The 17,258-nt window shown below is 45.6% G+C and overlaps 1 protein-coding gene across 1 annotated transcript in view; it reads right to left on the reverse strand.

Annotated features, from left to right (window-relative positions):
• Positions 1–1,206: 1,206 nt before the first annotated feature.
• Positions 1,207–17,258, reverse strand: part of SNN (stannin) — a 95,312-nt gene continuing 79,260 nt past the window's right edge. Inside the window, exon 2 of the mRNA XM_069647794.1 lies at positions 1,207–1,634. Within this exon, the coding sequence (XP_069503895.1) occupies positions 1,346–1,609 (264 nt within the window). The 5' untranslated portion in view covers positions 1,610–1,634 and the 3' untranslated portion in view covers positions 1,207–1,345. The remainder of the gene's footprint in view (positions 1,635–17,258) is intronic.

Here is a 17,258-nt window from a genome sequence, read left to right on the forward strand (position 1 = left end):
ATTTTTTCGTGCAGGGGGCTTTGTTTTAACGAGCAGTCTGAAATCTCCAGGTATCTACCCCAATTTCAGAGGATGTGCAAGGTAATTTGGCTGACTGGAGTAGCACAATCTTAACGATGTCAGCGTTTACATATCATCTAAGGTGACTTGTACAACATCTTCAATGTGTGTGTTTTACATGGCAAATAGCCCATGACTTCAGTACATAATCTGCTAGGAGGCGTTTACAGTCCGTGCAGGGAACTGGGACACCGTCCCCCGGGGTTCCCTTCCTCAGATGAGCAGGTCATCAGACACCCCTGCTGGCAGGTATCTGAATTCATTCCACGTCTCTGGCTCAGGGGTCAGAAAGCAAACACAGGAGATTAGAGGATACACTATATACACACACACAGATTTTTCTTAAAAAACATACAGACTGACACTTCACATTTGGTCAGTTATGGCAAAAAATAAAGGTGTACATGTAACCCGCTGACGGGAAACTGCTGCAGTGCGAGCATGTCATAATTATGCTAGTATTTAAAATATCTGTATAATATCTCCATTTTGCAAGGCCATCCTGCTTGCAAACAAAGTGAAACAACCGCTCTGCCGCCATTTTACAAGTCTCGTGGAAGCCTTCCGGCCTGTCCCATTTACAGTAAACGAAACAAAGTACATCATCGGCTTCCGTGCGAGCAAAATAAGCAGTGTCCTTGCAGCCGCTCCCTTGGTAAAAAATAGTCACACAAACAGTAAAAATCTATCTGAAGAAAAATATATTGTTCTGCACTTGTGACCGTTTCCCACTAACGAACCCCTTGAGGGCAGTCACAGCCGAGGACAGATACAAAAGTTCTTAAATAAGCAACCACGTTTCCAAAGCAAGCGATGATTCTGCGCTCATCCTGAAAAGTAACTGCGGTGGGGCGGTTGGAAATAAAAACACTATCCACAGGTCCGGATTTCTCCGACAACCCATCTCACGTCGGCATCCTACTTTCTCCCCGACCCCACAACCCTTTTCACCCAAAAGATAACTGCAAAACCACCATATTCACTTCAAATTATAAAAAGGCAAAGCTTTGGGTACACTATGTACAGATTCACAGTTTTGGTAGTAATTCACATTACAGTAGTAACTTAATCAAAATAGGCCCCGCCCCGCCCAAACATTCAAGTAACAAAATGCTATTAAAATACAAGGGTTGCTGGAAAATATACCTTCTCAGTGCATGCCGTGACAAACCAAAACAATGCTAGTCTTATGTCAAAAAGGGGTCTTCCCCAAAGTGTCCGTAGTCTTCACAGTTTGAACGCTGCTCATTAGAGACATTAGGAAGTCTGTTGGTCTTTCTACCAGTTAGCTGTTAACTTCGGTGCCGTTGGATGCAAGCTTGGCCTTCCGCTCCACGCGCGGCCCTTTAGCCGAGTACTGTACCAGGAGGAAGGGCTCTTTGGTTTCACCTTCTCCCACGATGCTCTCCTCGTCCTCGGACTGGCTGATCCGTTGGAGGCGCAAGTAGCACCAGCATCCCAGAATTAGGGCTCCGAGAGCGGCGATGGCAATGAGGATGACTATGACGGTGACCACTCCAGTGGTGGGGCTGTGGTCCATGATCGACATGGCTGATGCTCTTTGTGGCAGGAATCTGAAATTATTAATAAAAAAAGTCATTAATGACCTTACATTTCTTTACCCAAACAAAGCTGGCAAGAAAAATCAGTTAACTAAAGTCACTACCTCCTTAGTCATCGATATCCACCTGCCATGGCATTATATTGAGAAATGCAAGAAGTCTAAACAAAAATACACTGAGAGAAGGTGCTAAATTGGAGAGTAGTTATGCTAGACTGCTTGAATTATGATGCTAAAACAATGCTGCAAACTCCCTTTGGGCAGGGAGTGGTAATGAAATGATAAGTACTTCAAGAACGCATGGTGTAAGCCCAAGCACTCCTATTCACCATAGACCTAAATCATGCATTCACCTCAAGAAATAATCTGGGTTGGATAATGCCTTTCAGCAACCTCCCCAACCCCCCCCCCCCCCACCTTTCCTTCTATACAGCACAAATCTGCTACAAGTGGAAAGTAGTGTGCCCACACCTGCTTCTGGGCGACATTAGGCTTTGTGTTTTTGCTCAATGTTGCTTATGATTTAGAAAACTATTGTTTTGCTTATTTAGTCAGAGCTTCTTGAAAAGCCTAGGGACATGTGCGTACGGTATGGGATTAATCAGTAGGGGAACACCCTTTCCTCTCTGTAGAGGTAACATGTTGCTAGAAGGAAGAATCAAACATTGAACATTCATAAAGTAAAAGCCGGATAAGTCCAATAAACATTTGGAAACTGTGGAAAAAGACACCAAGATGGATTTAAGATAGTCCACGTGAGTCCTGTGAGATTCGAGGCAAGCCGCTTTGGATCCCCCATATAATAATGTTAATGAGCAGGCCGACCCCACATATTGGGCCAGAGGGAGAGGCAGCGAAACATGTTGAAATACTCTGGTTCTGTAAGCCACTATGCCTGGGGGGCGGGGGGACATCAAAAAGTAGCTAAAAGTCCAATGTGGGAGAAAACATTCTCCGGGGGCCAGTGGAATGCAGAAGGAAATACACAGCACCATGGATTTACCAGGTAGATCCCGAGAGATCTACTCACTGTCCATTGGGGGCCACAAAAATGAAATCCTTATGGAAGCCCTCCACCAGGCAGATTTGGTAAACTCACTCTCACGCCTAACTAACTAAATATGATGCAGGATGAGTGGAGACTGCAGTCTTCTATCGTCATCTAAGTGGTAACTGTGAGGAGGAAAGTCCTTAGTACCCTCTGGAAACCTGAACTCCCCTCCAAGCGCAGGCTTGTCACTGTCTGCCAGCCCATCTCATCTCATTATAAAGAGGTAGGCTGCAGGCCCTTGGGTATGCCCAGCCTCCTTCCACCAGAATCAGTCCATTGATTGGAACACCGCCATCAATGCAGCATCTCCTCTCGTCACCCTGCTCTCACCACATGCTAGAACTTGGCTAACACTTTCTCCTACCTGCCTAGATGCCAGCATGCCTCCTCTTTCACAAAGTTCCAAGGCACCACTGGGCTCTTTTCAGGGTTCTAGAATACACCATGCCTCATTATGTCAGAGTGCCCAACAGAAAAGAATATCCAAAGTTGCACTCTGACTAACCATGTAGAGACCAAAGGACTTCATTTCCGAGAATGCACTCAGAACCGATATGAGGACAGGGCTACATGTCACAGCAGGTGACCTGCTTCACTTTATTCAGAAGCTCGCCTCAAATAATCACAAGGTCCCAAGCCAACGAGCGCACACTGCTCCTTTCAATGGAGGAGGGCACAAATGGACTACATTCCTATGAATGCACACTGCCTAATCAGTACAGCAACTTCCAGATGACAACATGCGCCACAAAGCCCTTTTAGTTTTGTATTGCGAGAGAGACACACACAGACACATTCACTCATTTGGGGGGAGCGTTTGATTATTTAACCATCCATTGGCCAGCAATGGTCATGCTAGTTTGTATGGCCCTATCCACCTACTGCCTGATCCTCCCCATCCAAAGGACATTCTCCCTGGGTTCTCAGAGTCTAGCTGTGTGCTTTACGAGCGGCCTTCAGCTTAGCTGCATCTATACATTCGCTCAATAAGCTCTCAGCCGGTTCATTCATAAGCAGTATTCATGCCCTTGCACTCCATTCCTGTTAAAAGCATTGGCAAAGCCAAAAGTTTTGGCTCGTGGGTGGGTATTCATCAGCCATAAGATTCCCAGGTACTAGCACCATTTGCCAGCTTTCAGCATCGTATGGCCAGGTAGTGCCTGCAAAATGCAGATCCACTGCCTACATAAAAGCAAGCGGGTTGTCTTTGCTAATGCTTAGTTTTAATGCATTTGGGGTGCCAGAAACACCATAGGACCACACATGATCCACCCACCCCCATGCAAGGGTGGTCATCTGTATGGGATTTAACTGCTGGTCGTGAAGTCTGAAAGAGGAAGAGTCTACAGAAAAGAAAGCCAGACAACTACTGTTTCAATTGGCCAGCCATGTGAAGGTTATCACTGACAGTAAATATAGAAAAATAGAACAAGGATCGACAGGCCAAGTGGAAGAGTCGCTAAATAAACAAAAATAGAACAGCCACTTAAAAACTAGAATTTAATCAAATATAGTAAGTTTTAAAACAAGTATTAAATCAGCAAAAGTGTGAAACAATGGTCAAAGTCAAACAATTTCGTAATATTCACACTCACTGTATGTCATAGGAAACAAAAACCTCTTAGTGGACAATGAATTGTAGAGGTAGGTACAAGGTTCAGTGGTAAATCACTGTGTACAATTTGTAATGGTTTAGCACAAATTTCAATTCCAACAACTCTGGTGTTCTTCAGAGTCATACAGTCTCTGAGACTGAATGACTCTGCTTTATAAAGATGTGAGTGAATATGTCTAGACCTCAGTGCTGCTAGAAGGCTACTGCATTGAATTATATCAGAAATGTTCTGCGACTGTAACCCATGTCGGACATAGTCCTCAGAAATAAGTGAATATAAGGGGGAAGGCACACGCTAGAGAATCACTTGCAGGTCAGTGACCTTTTCTCAGTGCACACTTTCATTACAAGATTACAGTGATCATTAATGAATGCCAAATTAAAAATGCTCTACCTCCCCTTCTGAAGAGAATACCATTTGTCGCTACGCAACCACCTCTTGCTAGTGGTTATTTACTGAAGTGGGTGCTTGAAATGTGGCGATCAAGACAGCAGCATACTTTAAGCGCCCCGTCTGTAAACTAGGGACAGACGATGCAACACTATGCGCACCACTTGTGACTGCCCAGTGCTGACGTCACTTGCGCTTCCACATCACATCGCTGCTTGGGAAATAGCTCTTCCATCTTGAAAGTTTACTTTAACCACATCCTGCGTTTCATGGCGAGGATACCCCCCCAACATTGCCATGGCCGCATCTCAAGTGCTCGACTTACATGCATCATTTTCATTGAAGGGAAGATCGAAAAGCATGCGATGCTTCCTGCATGAAAAGGGCTGAGTTGACACTGAAAACCCCATCGCCTGCTCTATTGATCTTCTCTATAATTGAATCTTCTGTCATTCTGATAGACGTGCATTAATCTGACGCCAATACTACTGGGACAAGGTGGGTGATGGGAAATGCAAGACGGCACATGCGATGCTGGAGTACATTTACTTCCATTCCAAGAATGCAGGAATCCAGTTGGAATTTAAAAAAAAATAAAAAAAGCAAGCTCGTGCTCAATTACTCCTTACAAATAAGCTAACCTAGAGCTTCCTTAGACAGCAGCAAAGAATGGCGACTCGCGCCAAATCAGATGCTTGTTTGGGGTCAAATATCTAATTCAGAAATTTAAAAAAACCTGGATCTGTAGGTCTAATTTGGCACAGGGGTGGAAGCTGCAGAGCCCCCCCTCTCCATACACAACCTGTACTAACGAGTTGTGGACAATCCACAATGACATCATTCCACTCTCCTCTCCCTGGCACCCACTTCCAAACAAACTCAACTAACCATGACCTTTCCCCTCCAGTGACATCCCGGCCTAAAACTGAGCTCCATCGCCACCTCTTCTGTGTGCGCAATTATGAGATTGCCTTGTGTCGTGCAGAGGTCCTCCCAGTTTAGACTAGTGTAACAATGTCTGTACTGCCTCCCATCAAAACCACCGACTAAACTCCAAATAACGCAGAACCTTGCTGAACTGTGCACTGGGACACATCATTCAAATGACACCTGCACCAAAGGTGCTCGGGCAGCCAATCGCAGGAGTGGGTGTGTCTGGTTCACCAGAGCCTGCATTCATGAACCCCCCCACACCCCCCGCACCCATTTCCTCCCCTCCCCCCATGCCTCTCCCATCACAGGCTCCCATATGCAATCAGCCCCACCATTAGCTCATGAGATGCAACGTTTTATGGAGGAACTACTTAAATGTTTGGAACTCTTTTACACGGTGCTTTAAATGGGCGTCTCTAACCGGCTCTCGAAATCTGCACCTCTAATTGTGTGCAGTTTGGCGGGTCGGCAGGAACGGACAGCTGCTCCCCCCTGAGGTTTAGCTGGGGGTCGAGAGAGAGAGACTGATTCGTGCTCAATAGCCAAGGCACAGGGGTGCCTGGGGAAGAAATAATGTCCATTAAGAGGTGGTTTGGGGGTGGGGGGGATAGCAGTGCATGCTGTGTGAAATAAAGACCCTAGCAGATGACATTGCTCTGCACTGCATTCTCTTTCACTGGGGAAGCAGTTTTAAAAACTCGTCTTGTGTAGGCTTTTACTGTGACGTTCTAGTCAGGCTGGGTAAAACAAAGCCATACTCCTATTAATTGTACGCTATATGTTTCTAAGGCGATTCATTTAATGTCACGTTCGGGACGTATCGAATTTGTGTAATCATTTAATCTCACTGTGCCTTGTGCAGCAACATTGTGAGTTCATACAAGCGGATTCAATGTTCATCTTTTGCTATTAAAAATCCTCTCCTCTGGTTTACAAAACTATAGAGTTGTTACTTCTTGATAATCGTGACCGTTCATTTGTTGCTATCATAAAGTAGCAAAGGCTGATGACACACCTTTTAATGATATTTCCTATGATGTCAACACATTTCCAAATTGGGGGGGGGGGGGGATCTGCATGTTTTTATAACTCGCCTTTAAAAATGCAAAATAATACCAATTTGAGACTGCTGCGAGCGGTCTTTCAAAATCAAGCTGTCAAGCTCCTGCCGCACACTGGTGCCTGCAAGGACTGACAGGCGCGGGAGTTGTGTGTTAGAGCGGTTGTGTGTGTTTTGCCAGTAAGTGCGGGTGTGTGCGAGAGAGGAGGGGGGGAATGATTGTGAGAGCAGTGGGGGGGGCGTAGGAGGGGGGTACTGTGTGCATGACTGGGAGAGGCCGAGGAGGGTGGAATGTGTTGGGCTGGGGGGTTTCATTGTGTGATATTTTGGCATTTTGAAGGCCAACAAATACATGCTTCTAAAATAAATTGCTTCCATGTAATGTCCCCGCAAAAATGTCCCCTGACAAAAATGTCAAATTTTTTGCATGGACATGCGGGGGACAACCCTGCAACCCCCGATTTTTATTTTTTAAACAATGGGAGCAGAGGACATCCCCGCAACCCGTCCCCATACACATTGTCACCTTATATAGTGTCGCCAATGGCTTTTCCCAGCGACATTATGTATTATGACATTATTACCGGATACCAATAAATTGTCTTTTTGTGTTCACCCTTCAAAAGGGAAAAAATATCACATAGAACCCTTGGAAATGCCAACACAGGCCCTAGAGATAAATCTAACAAGTCGGTGCCCTTTATGCTGTCCAGTCCTATAATGTTATTGGTTTGTGCTGTTCGTGTTACTTTGCTACTAATGGAACCATAAATGTGGATGGCGAGGTATAGGGCGCAAATGATGCCATATGGTAACACGCCCTCCACTGCTTCTGAAGCGCCACTGTCTAAAGTGTCCTGCAAAACCATGTTGTAAACCAGGGTCCAGCTGAATTTCCATGCATTTGCACTTCATGGTGCAAGCACTCAAAATTGCACAGGAGGACTGCTAATACGCCAGTGTTGGGGAGAGCAGTCCTGTCTCTTGGAGGACTCCCCGAGCTGGCATGGCGGGGGGGGGGGGGGGGGGGGGCGGGGTGGTAGCGGCCGGGCTAGGCACCCTGGACGGTCGCCCTGCCCACTCTGCACTAAGGCCAGACCCGATTGTAACGATATAGGTCAGACGAGTCAAACTGTGTACCATACCAGAGTCTGCTTTTACTCACTATGAACGCCACGTGCCATTGATGGTTTATTGGTAATCTCGTACCTCGTGTTTAGAAGCTGCCAATTAACGGCATATACAATCTCCCTGCAGCCAATCGTGAAGTGCCAAACAAACTCGCCAACACGAATACCTAATTTGTCAGCCATTGTATTGTCCCCACGTAAAACTCACCCAGGCTAAGCTGTAAGCAACGTCACGATCAGAAAAAAAACTGCAACTACATTGAAAATAAACAATAGCGTTTCCCAGAGGGGACAGAGAACTTCCGGGAAGCCAATGCGCAGCGCGGTCACATCTGAATGAAACATCTATCTAGTAAAGTTGCTAGTCCTGACCGGACGACTCGGCAAAAACCAGCAAATCTGTATCACACAGAGCAGACCCTTTCTATAGCTGCACATTCCAGGCACTTCCATCAGCCAGGGCGTGCGCTCTCAAAACCTCGAGCACGCGCAGGGAAATCCCATCACACATGCGCAGACTCCACGAGAACTCTCGCAATCTCGTCTCATGGCTATGTTTTATATCAGTCAAAACATGCCCCCAGTTAACTCGGGGTTTGGGAGATGTTCATTATTGAAAATGTGAAAATAAAATTATCGCCAAAAATCCCCCCTCTCCCAAAAAATCATGCCCTCAGTAATTGAATGTGCTCCATGATTTTTTAAATAATTGCTGGGGTGTGTGTGAAGCAGTATACTGAAGCAAACTCCACAAATTCTTATGTTTGGGCCGGATGGGCGTGGACACTGATGGGAGAGTGCAAATCATTGAATTACATGGATGGAGTGGGCGCCACTAAATAGACGATACATATCAAATTGCACACGTTCATCCAGAGCCAATATTTGGTACAGACGCACAGCCACATTTGCACCCTGTGGAACAATTCAACGCCCTAAAAGGTTTGGGTGTGCCCAAGCAGCGACAAGCACTGAGGTTTCAAAGATGCACAACATGGTCAAAGGATTAATGAAGGACACGTTCCTTAATATAGCAGCATCTGTGGCCTAGATGAAATGGAGACAGGTGACAATGTGTTTCAGACCACATGATTCTTCATCAGGGAAACGTCTGAAAAGAAGATACAAACGTACAGGAAGGACGCCTAAGAGACATGCTATAATGGAATACCGCCCCACCCCCCAAACACCTCACTTAGCAAGGAGCAGGCCCAGCAACAGTCTTATGCCGCTCCGCTCCCTCTCACAGAACGCACTGTATAATATGAGCAGGAGGCAGCAGTGACAGTGGGTGCTGCCGGGCTATGGTGGTGATGAAAGGCAGGGCCGAAATCGTCCCTGGGAGTGGGGGCTGGTTTCTGGCCATGTCTGGGCTGGTTTGGAAGAAAAGGAAATAGAAAAAAAAAATCTATTTTTTCTTCTTTTTCAAAAAGCCTTTCATCCTTCTTAGGTCGATTCGATAAATGAGTACCAACACAGGTTGGGTGATAATGTATGCATATTTGTTCTATAAAAAAAAGAGCTTAAGCGTAAGTGCTATATAATACCATATTATCATTTGGCCTTGGACATCTGCTTGGATTCACAGTAATTTAGTGTACTTAGGAACAATGCTATTTGATGCCACTTCCTGTTTTGTCAAGGGGGGAAAGGTAGTGTTTCATCGCTTCCCGGGATGTCACTTTGGGGTGGGGTCAAATGACATCACTTCCGGTGATGTCATCAGAGGTCAAGGGTGGTGAGGGAGGGGTGGGCCACTTTTTTGAGGTGAGAAGTGGAGCACTTTTTTTTGGGTCACCGGGCCTATTTCTTGTCCCAGTCCGACCCTGATGAAAGGTGCGGCGCCACATCTGGCAATGGTGCACCATGTGTAAGAAGCAATGACTATTACTGTGGCATGGCTGCAACGGGGCACCGGAATTGAGTTGAGCAAGGTTGTGTGTTTTTTAGGTTGGGGCAAGGGTGACCGAGAAGGTCTCTTGGCATATGCTGTAGGGAGATATGGTGCCTTTTTAGGCCCGGTTGCAGAGAGTTTGATCTCTAGCCTAAATGTGTACAGTGCGTTTAGGCCCTAAACTTTAAGGGCTCTGCTGGCAACCAACAGCCTTCTGACCATAACGTCCTTCACACTGGAGACTTCCCAGATATCACGTGTGCTTCCACAAGAAAACGTGACGAGTGTCAGACGTCTTACCAGTGGAGGACCTGCGAGAGGGGGTTTTGTGTAACCAGTAATACTACTTATTTTTTGGCATTCAAATGTAATTACAGGCAATGTAGCCCACAATTAAGAAATAACTTTAAAAAAAAAATGTCCATGCTGCCATTGGTAAAAAAAAAAAAAATAGGACCTGTAGGGGAGATCGCTCAGGGGCAACGCATTGGTCTTGGAAGCAAGACAACGCAGCGTAACAGTTTCGAATCCCGATCTGGTGCTTAGAAACCAATCTCCGTTATAAAAGAACAATTATAAACCCATTATTCGTTTTAAAAGCCAAAATATGGTCCATACTAGTGACAGGCCAGACATAGCAAACACAACATAGATGGTAAAAGGACTTCTCCAGAGTTGGATCTTTCACGGACTCCCCCCATGCTAGGTATTATTATACTTCGTGGGGATGGGAACCAACCCCCTACTCCCCTTTGGCTATGATGATGGAGAAGCTGAACTTGACCACGAGACATAGTCAACAAGCGAATTCCCCTTGACACGAAAAAGCAACGAAACGCTTTTTGGGAGGAGTGGGGACAAACTGCAAAATCGTTCACAGCTATAACACACAACTAGTCTACAACCCCTTTGATGATAAGAGTAAGGCGTCGACGCCAGTGCCTCCCAAATCATTCAGTTGAAAGTGTTTTCATGTTGGGCCCCATAAAAGGAATGACGATCATTCTGGATGTTATCATTCTAGAGGTAACATTGTGGGAGTTCATTTGCATACCTTGGAAGGGTGCACTGGAAGTAAAAGGGATGATCCGTTGATGGGAAGGAAACGCGAGTTATGGAACTGCAGCAGGTCGGCTTCACTGCACACTGTGCCACCCGCTCCCATCGGAGGGTTCATACACCAGTGAACGGCCACCCAAAATCCCTCCGACTGTCCACCAACTCGTCAGGTTTGCTTTGCTTGCACAAATGTGGCATTCGACTAGTTCACATGGGGCCATTACAAATGAGAACCCACAACCAGTACCACAGCTTTTAAAGTGCGGTTACAAAAATGTGTTTTGTTTTCTACTTCCATGGGTTCAGGCGAATTCTTGAAGGAAGTATGTTTACAGGTACTATTAAAATAATATTTGATAGTCTGCAAAGGGCATGCTCCTGTAGGGCTCTTGACAGGATCGGACTAAAATGTGTATTTGTTTTCCTTTTTGTAATAAGGATCATGCAGGGCGGTGATCAGAAAAAAATCATCCATAAATCTGTGTGGGGTGCGGGGGGTTGAGGGGGGGGTGCCCGACCTCCATTTCAAGAACTTATTTGAAAAAAGATAAACGTTTAATTCTTTGATCAGCGAGGCCCACATATAAAAGGCACATTTTTCTCAGCATAGGCGAATGTTTAAAACTCTTACAAAAGCACACAAGTCACCCATCCCTCCAAAATGCTACCCATACGCTTCTTTATCCACACCCTGTACACATCGCTGCACCTCTCGAGCGAAGTCGGAGCTTTCAACAATAAGACAAACCACTCACTGACCAAACCACCCACTAACCGATTCACACAAGCGCATCAACTCTCTCAACAATAGAGAAACTATTTAATCTACGAAGAAGCCAGACCAACTGGCTCTGGCAATGCTAGTTCATCTTAAAATTGAAAGTGTGTACACCTTCGCAGAAGCGGACCTGTGAGCCTCGCAAACGCAGAGTGCAAGTGTGACTGTGCCAGAGGGTGAGTGTGTTTTTACTCGAGCCGCTTAGTCCTGTCCAAAAGGCACAGGTTTAGTAAGTAAATCGCAACAGAGCTTAACCCGACGGGAGGCATGGAATAACTCGTGAATAGGGGTCGAAATGGTAGGATAGTAACTGCCAGCCGATTGGGCAGCCTCACCCACCAGGCTTCAGGTTGCAAGCGCCACCCTGGAAGCCGGGCCTTTTCACACAAAAGGGCGAGCGGGCAGGAAAAGACTGCTTCTTCTGCCATCTTTACTATTTTTAGTAAACTCTCTTGAAGGGGTAATGCTGTAATCACGTAGGCAATCTGCGGAATACTTGGCCATATATGGGCTTAATATTTCAGTGTGCCAGCTGCCACGAGCAAGGCATAGAATTCACTCCCCGTCATACCCACGTGCTGGCAAGGCGAGGCGCATTTGCGGACAAAATATGTCCAACATGTACAGACTTGAAATGTAAAGTGAGGGAGGTGACAGCATAAATAATGTAGTCGGTGGTTTCCGTGGAAGCTCCAGAGGGCAGCCTGTGGACAGCCTTCAAAGGCCACAGTCTGGGCCCTGGTTTGCGCCCTGGTCAGCCGAGCTTGCTAGGTTAAAAGTAGAGGCTTTCAATTAGTGGCTAATGAAGCAACTCGCAGACACCCATGTGGGTTACAGGTATCCGCGTGCATCCATCGCGCATCCCACGTTACTTAATACATGGTTTTGAAGGTGGCCCGTGCAACCGAGCTCCATTTTCTAGCGCACGCACAGAAAAGTGGAGATATGCAGACGTTTCCATTTTAACTGTTGTTCGCTTAAATGCCACGGCAGGGGTGCAGTTTACAAATGCCCCAGAACACAAAGTGTCTTTAGAGGTGTAAGGGTGGGTGTCATGGTCTGTTCGCTCAAGGCAGGTCTCTCCCAGCAAGAAAAGGCCTTTATCGAGACCTATGGCCCGATTCATAGAAAAGTGCACAGAAATCCTGCAAGGGCCGCGCACCGAGAAGGAGCCTGCGTGCAGAATAAAAAATGTGCGCCTCGCGTATTCATGGAATTGTTTGCGCAATGAAACCGTATTCGCAAGTCGCGGCCAGAACACACACGCAAAGCATAAATGACAAGGTCAGCTACCTTTGCGTGCTCCCCGGGCGCAAATACACACACCCTTCAAACAGTTTGTGGGGTTCCCTGCAAGCAGATCTGCATCTGGAGGACCCTGCACAGGGTTCCCCGTAACTGCTTCTGGCACCCCGACAACCTGCATATATAAAAAAAAAAATCATAACTCGGTCTAAACTCTGAAAATCTGAGTGCGAACACCCATAAACCGTTCCGGCACCCTGCTGCACTGCTTATGCACACCCCCAAGTTACATCGGAACCCCGGTTAAGTACACGCACCCTGCGAAATATGACATGCAACCCCACCTCCGTGCTGCAGATCCTACACGCAAGTGTACTTACGCCTGCCTTTGGGTAGCAACTCCTATGAAGGACTTGCGTGGCTATTTTCTGGCCGATAGGTTGCACGACCGAATCCATGAATACATCGCATGCCGTGCAATTGTGGGCGCAAGGGACTGCCTGCAGGCTGTCCCTCGGAACACCCACTTTTTCGCAAGTTGTTGCCTATTTTTGGTGTTCTGCCCCCTTCTCAGCCCTCTGCGCAAGTCACACCCACTCTCTGTGTGGAGTCTCGTGTACAGCCCTTAACAGCTCGCAGAGATGTGCCGAGCAAGCGCAAACTCCACACAAGTCCAGGTAAAGTTCTGCACATTTAATTCCATGAATTGACGAACAGGGATTTGAGCGCAGAATCACGTGCAATTACCCTTTTTTCTGCACAACTAAATCCATGAATTAGGCCCAATCAGGTTGGACGTCCATCCCAAGGAGACAGGGCTAGGGGTGTCCGTTGCGCATGGAAAGGAGGTAGGACACAGTATCGCATATGATGTATTTTATAGTACCCAATACCATGTTGTCAGTCTCAGCCGAGTGGCAACGCAAGAGTTGAATGGGCATGGAGTCCAAACTCCCCTCTGACTGACTGGTGGATGTTTACGCTGTACACAGCGTATCCCTATATGGATGGATAGTCGTTTTCTCTATTGTATATCCCAAGTTCCTGCCCAACCTCTTGGATGTGTAAGAAAATGTTACTCCTACTTCAACAAAGACAGAGCTCAGATTAGCAGCTGCCCTCACAGAATGTACAAGTGCTCAAGCATAAAGACAGAAGACAGACTGGCAGCAACCAGGAAGGTACACATACCATAGCATTAATAGACAATATGGACTCTGAAGTTACTGCGAAGGGGTGTTCCCCTAAACAAACAGATTAAAAGAAGGAAATGGTTTTCAGGTGCTTTAAGAAGCAGATGCGTACTTATTTTGTAATGCTTGACTTTCAATAATGCAAATAATATCCTGTTTGGAACGGACTTCGAAGTTCACAAAATAACCTAATAATGATTGCAGCTTTTATTTTTCCAATATATATGTATAGAAGTCTAAAAGTACCAGTCTCCCGAGTTGATACAAGGTTAAAAAAAAAAAAAATAAATAAAAAAAAAATAGTACTGTATTTTTAAGATTTAAATGTACCCAGCAAAAGACGACGTGCAATAAGGTTGGTCACCTTTTACCCATGGTTTGGCACAGACTATTTGAAATTATAGAAATAAAAGCACAACCATTTGTATGTACAATAAGACCTGAAAACATCTCTCTTCTAAGACTTCTTCCCCATAAATAACATTCATGAAATGGAAAAAAAGAGCACTTAATAGGCTAAAGAAGGGCTCCACAATGCAAGAAGGCAAAATATTTGATAAAAAACACCAGTCTTTCAATACGGTGAGATGATCTGCCCAAGATCACAGAAACATCTAGCAGCAAAGCCAAGCTATTGATAGTTTATTTAAATAGCGCCTATACACAATGTGTTTCAAAGCGTGTATGGACCTTGACTCCTTGGTTTACGGTCTTGAACTTGGGGAATCATGGGCAGTGGCAGCCCCCTTTCTACCAGCCTTATTTGGAAGAACCGAGTTCCATACTAGCACTATATTGATGCTATGCTAGATTTTCCAACTAGTGCTTTCCAATGCAAGTACTCTTTTCTTTTTGCGCAGTAGGCGTCATTATTACCAGATTTTCTATACACACAACTTTATCAACCTCATAAAGAGGAAATACTGAGTCTTTGCTGGTATTTGGTATTGTGATGTACCATATGAACTATCTGCAACAAGGGATTGACACCAATAGCCATAGTGGGGAATACAAAATATTACTATAGCACTTGTGCTTTATTAGGGGAGTATTGCAGTTACTTGGTGAAAATATAGACTGATATACAGGTGTTTGCGATACACTGGTGAATATCGCTCTTCCTCATCCCCTTACTTTGTAATGGGGAACCAGAGTGAATCACACGACAATCCACCTCCCAACCAATCGGCAAACGGAAACAGCATAGACCAGCTCTTCTGCAAAGTGCTAGGTTATCTACCACAAGATGTTCACATGTCAAACACACAAATTAACAATGACTGAAAGTGAAGCCATAACTGAACTAAAAACTTGTTTCCTAAAGTATGCATCAGACTCAACACCAACCCTCCCCCCTATCATGAGAAACAAAGGCGTGAGAAGAAGCCCAAATGGAGGCCCTACATGCATGCAAAAGTGACAACCACCTTGCTTCCTCCCGGGAGGAGGAGGCTACACTCCTAGTCGATCTACCCCTCAACAAAGGATGAAAGGGAACTCCCGAGAACTCATACGCCACTATAATGGCCAACAACAACCATCCTGGTCTAGATGTACCGAATATCAACAATAAAGAATCCGACTGGTGGAAATGATAAATCAGCGCAGTCCACCTGCCGCCCAGCAACTCCTCCTCCCGGGCAGACTGGATTGCATAGAAAACTGACAATGTAGTTTCTTGATTGACAGGTCTTTCAGCAAGAAGGAAGACCATGTCCACAGCAATTCTTTATCTGGGAGAACCCTGAATTAAGGTTGTGAAAACATCTAAGTCCTCAACTCTATCAACCTATGGGCGTAAGTAATGGCCACTAAAAAGACCACTTTCTATATCGACCAATACAGATCTACGTCCTCAAAGGCCAAATAGCTGGGGCCCTCTGCCAGGCTTTCAAAACAAGTGGTAAATCCCAGAATTTGTGAAGGTAGCTCTAGTGGTTAATGTGGTGTTGCAAGGGATGGAGAAAATATCAAAAAGGCAGCTCTTCACCCCAAAACAGAAGCCCTGTAGTGTCACTATTCCAGTTCACTCCCAAAATAATAAAGCATACCCTCTCCAGGTTGCTGCTAAAGGTGGACGGGATATTTACGCAAAACAAAGGGTTTCCTTCTAGCAACAATGCAGTTAACACAGGCGCTCATGTGTCCAGTTGGCTCCTCTTGTGTTGCAATTCCTCTAGGCATTGAGGGTTCACAAGCCTCGGTCTGTGGTCAGCAAAAGGAGGAAAGAGGGGACGAGGGAAGGGGCACATCCCAGTCCGGCTTTAAAAGCGAACTAGGGACTGGCTGACTTAAAGACATGCACCCCCACAGCAGCACTCTGTGCACACACTCCCCAATATCGTGTCACTAAAACCTGGGATTTCTATGGAAGCGATCAACAGGTATTCCCCTACAGGATATGGCTGTCGGAAAGCAATATGCCATTTGGTGATACTGCACGGAAATGGATCTGTCTCCTTGTCTAATTAAAAATGGTAAATTGGGGCTTTTCACAAGCCACTTGAGGCCTATTGGGCAAGCTCACTTCCTCACTAACGCCCAATTTGTATTGTGAAAACACTGCAGAGAGAGGAAGAGGATTAAATCATTTGAGACCTGGAAAATCTAGGTAACTGTCCCTTCAAAGGCTCCAAATGTCCCTGAAGGAAGGCATGTAAACCCTAGTGAGCGGTGCTGGGCCGCCTATCTAGATGAAAGACAGAAGGAGAAGACTTGCCCTCTCTAAACTACTTCATCAAATCTTTCTAAGACCATTAAAAAGGTGTGTCCGGACTAGTATGAGGAACAACATTTATTATTGACTGTCCGCATGGCTTATTAAAAGACTAAACGGATGATACAATTATGTAACCTCCTAGAGTCCAGGACAGACTGCTTTGAACACCTAATCAATAGTGTCTAATATGTCTGTGCCCCACGTAATTGCATATTTCGGTATCAGATCTACAATCTGTCAAAAAGAGTCTGTGAGGTAATGACCTTTGCAGTGAATGTGAATGTCTATGTGCATTCTCCTTGGCGTGCAGCTTTACCTAACACATCCGGTTTCCGTGGGAAATAGAGATGTTTACCACCTTCATCAGGAAAAACACTTCGTTATCAATCCAGAACCACCGTGTTACTCATTCTAGTGCCTAAAAGCACTGGAAGCGTTATGCTGTCTCCAGCATCCACTCTATAGGGGACACAAAAGGTGCTCTAGTAAAAGTATACATTCATGAGGGCTATTATTTAGGTCTAGAAAAAGAATGCATTTGTAAGAAAGCTCACCAAAGGGAAAACGCT

The sequence above is a fragment of the Ambystoma mexicanum genome, chromosome 2q, assembly GCF_040938575.1.
Source record: "Ambystoma mexicanum isolate Mex_15411 chromosome 2q, UKY_AmexF1_1, whole genome shotgun sequence".
Lineage (NCBI taxonomy): Eukaryota > Metazoa > Chordata > Amphibia > Caudata > Ambystomatidae > Ambystoma > Ambystoma mexicanum.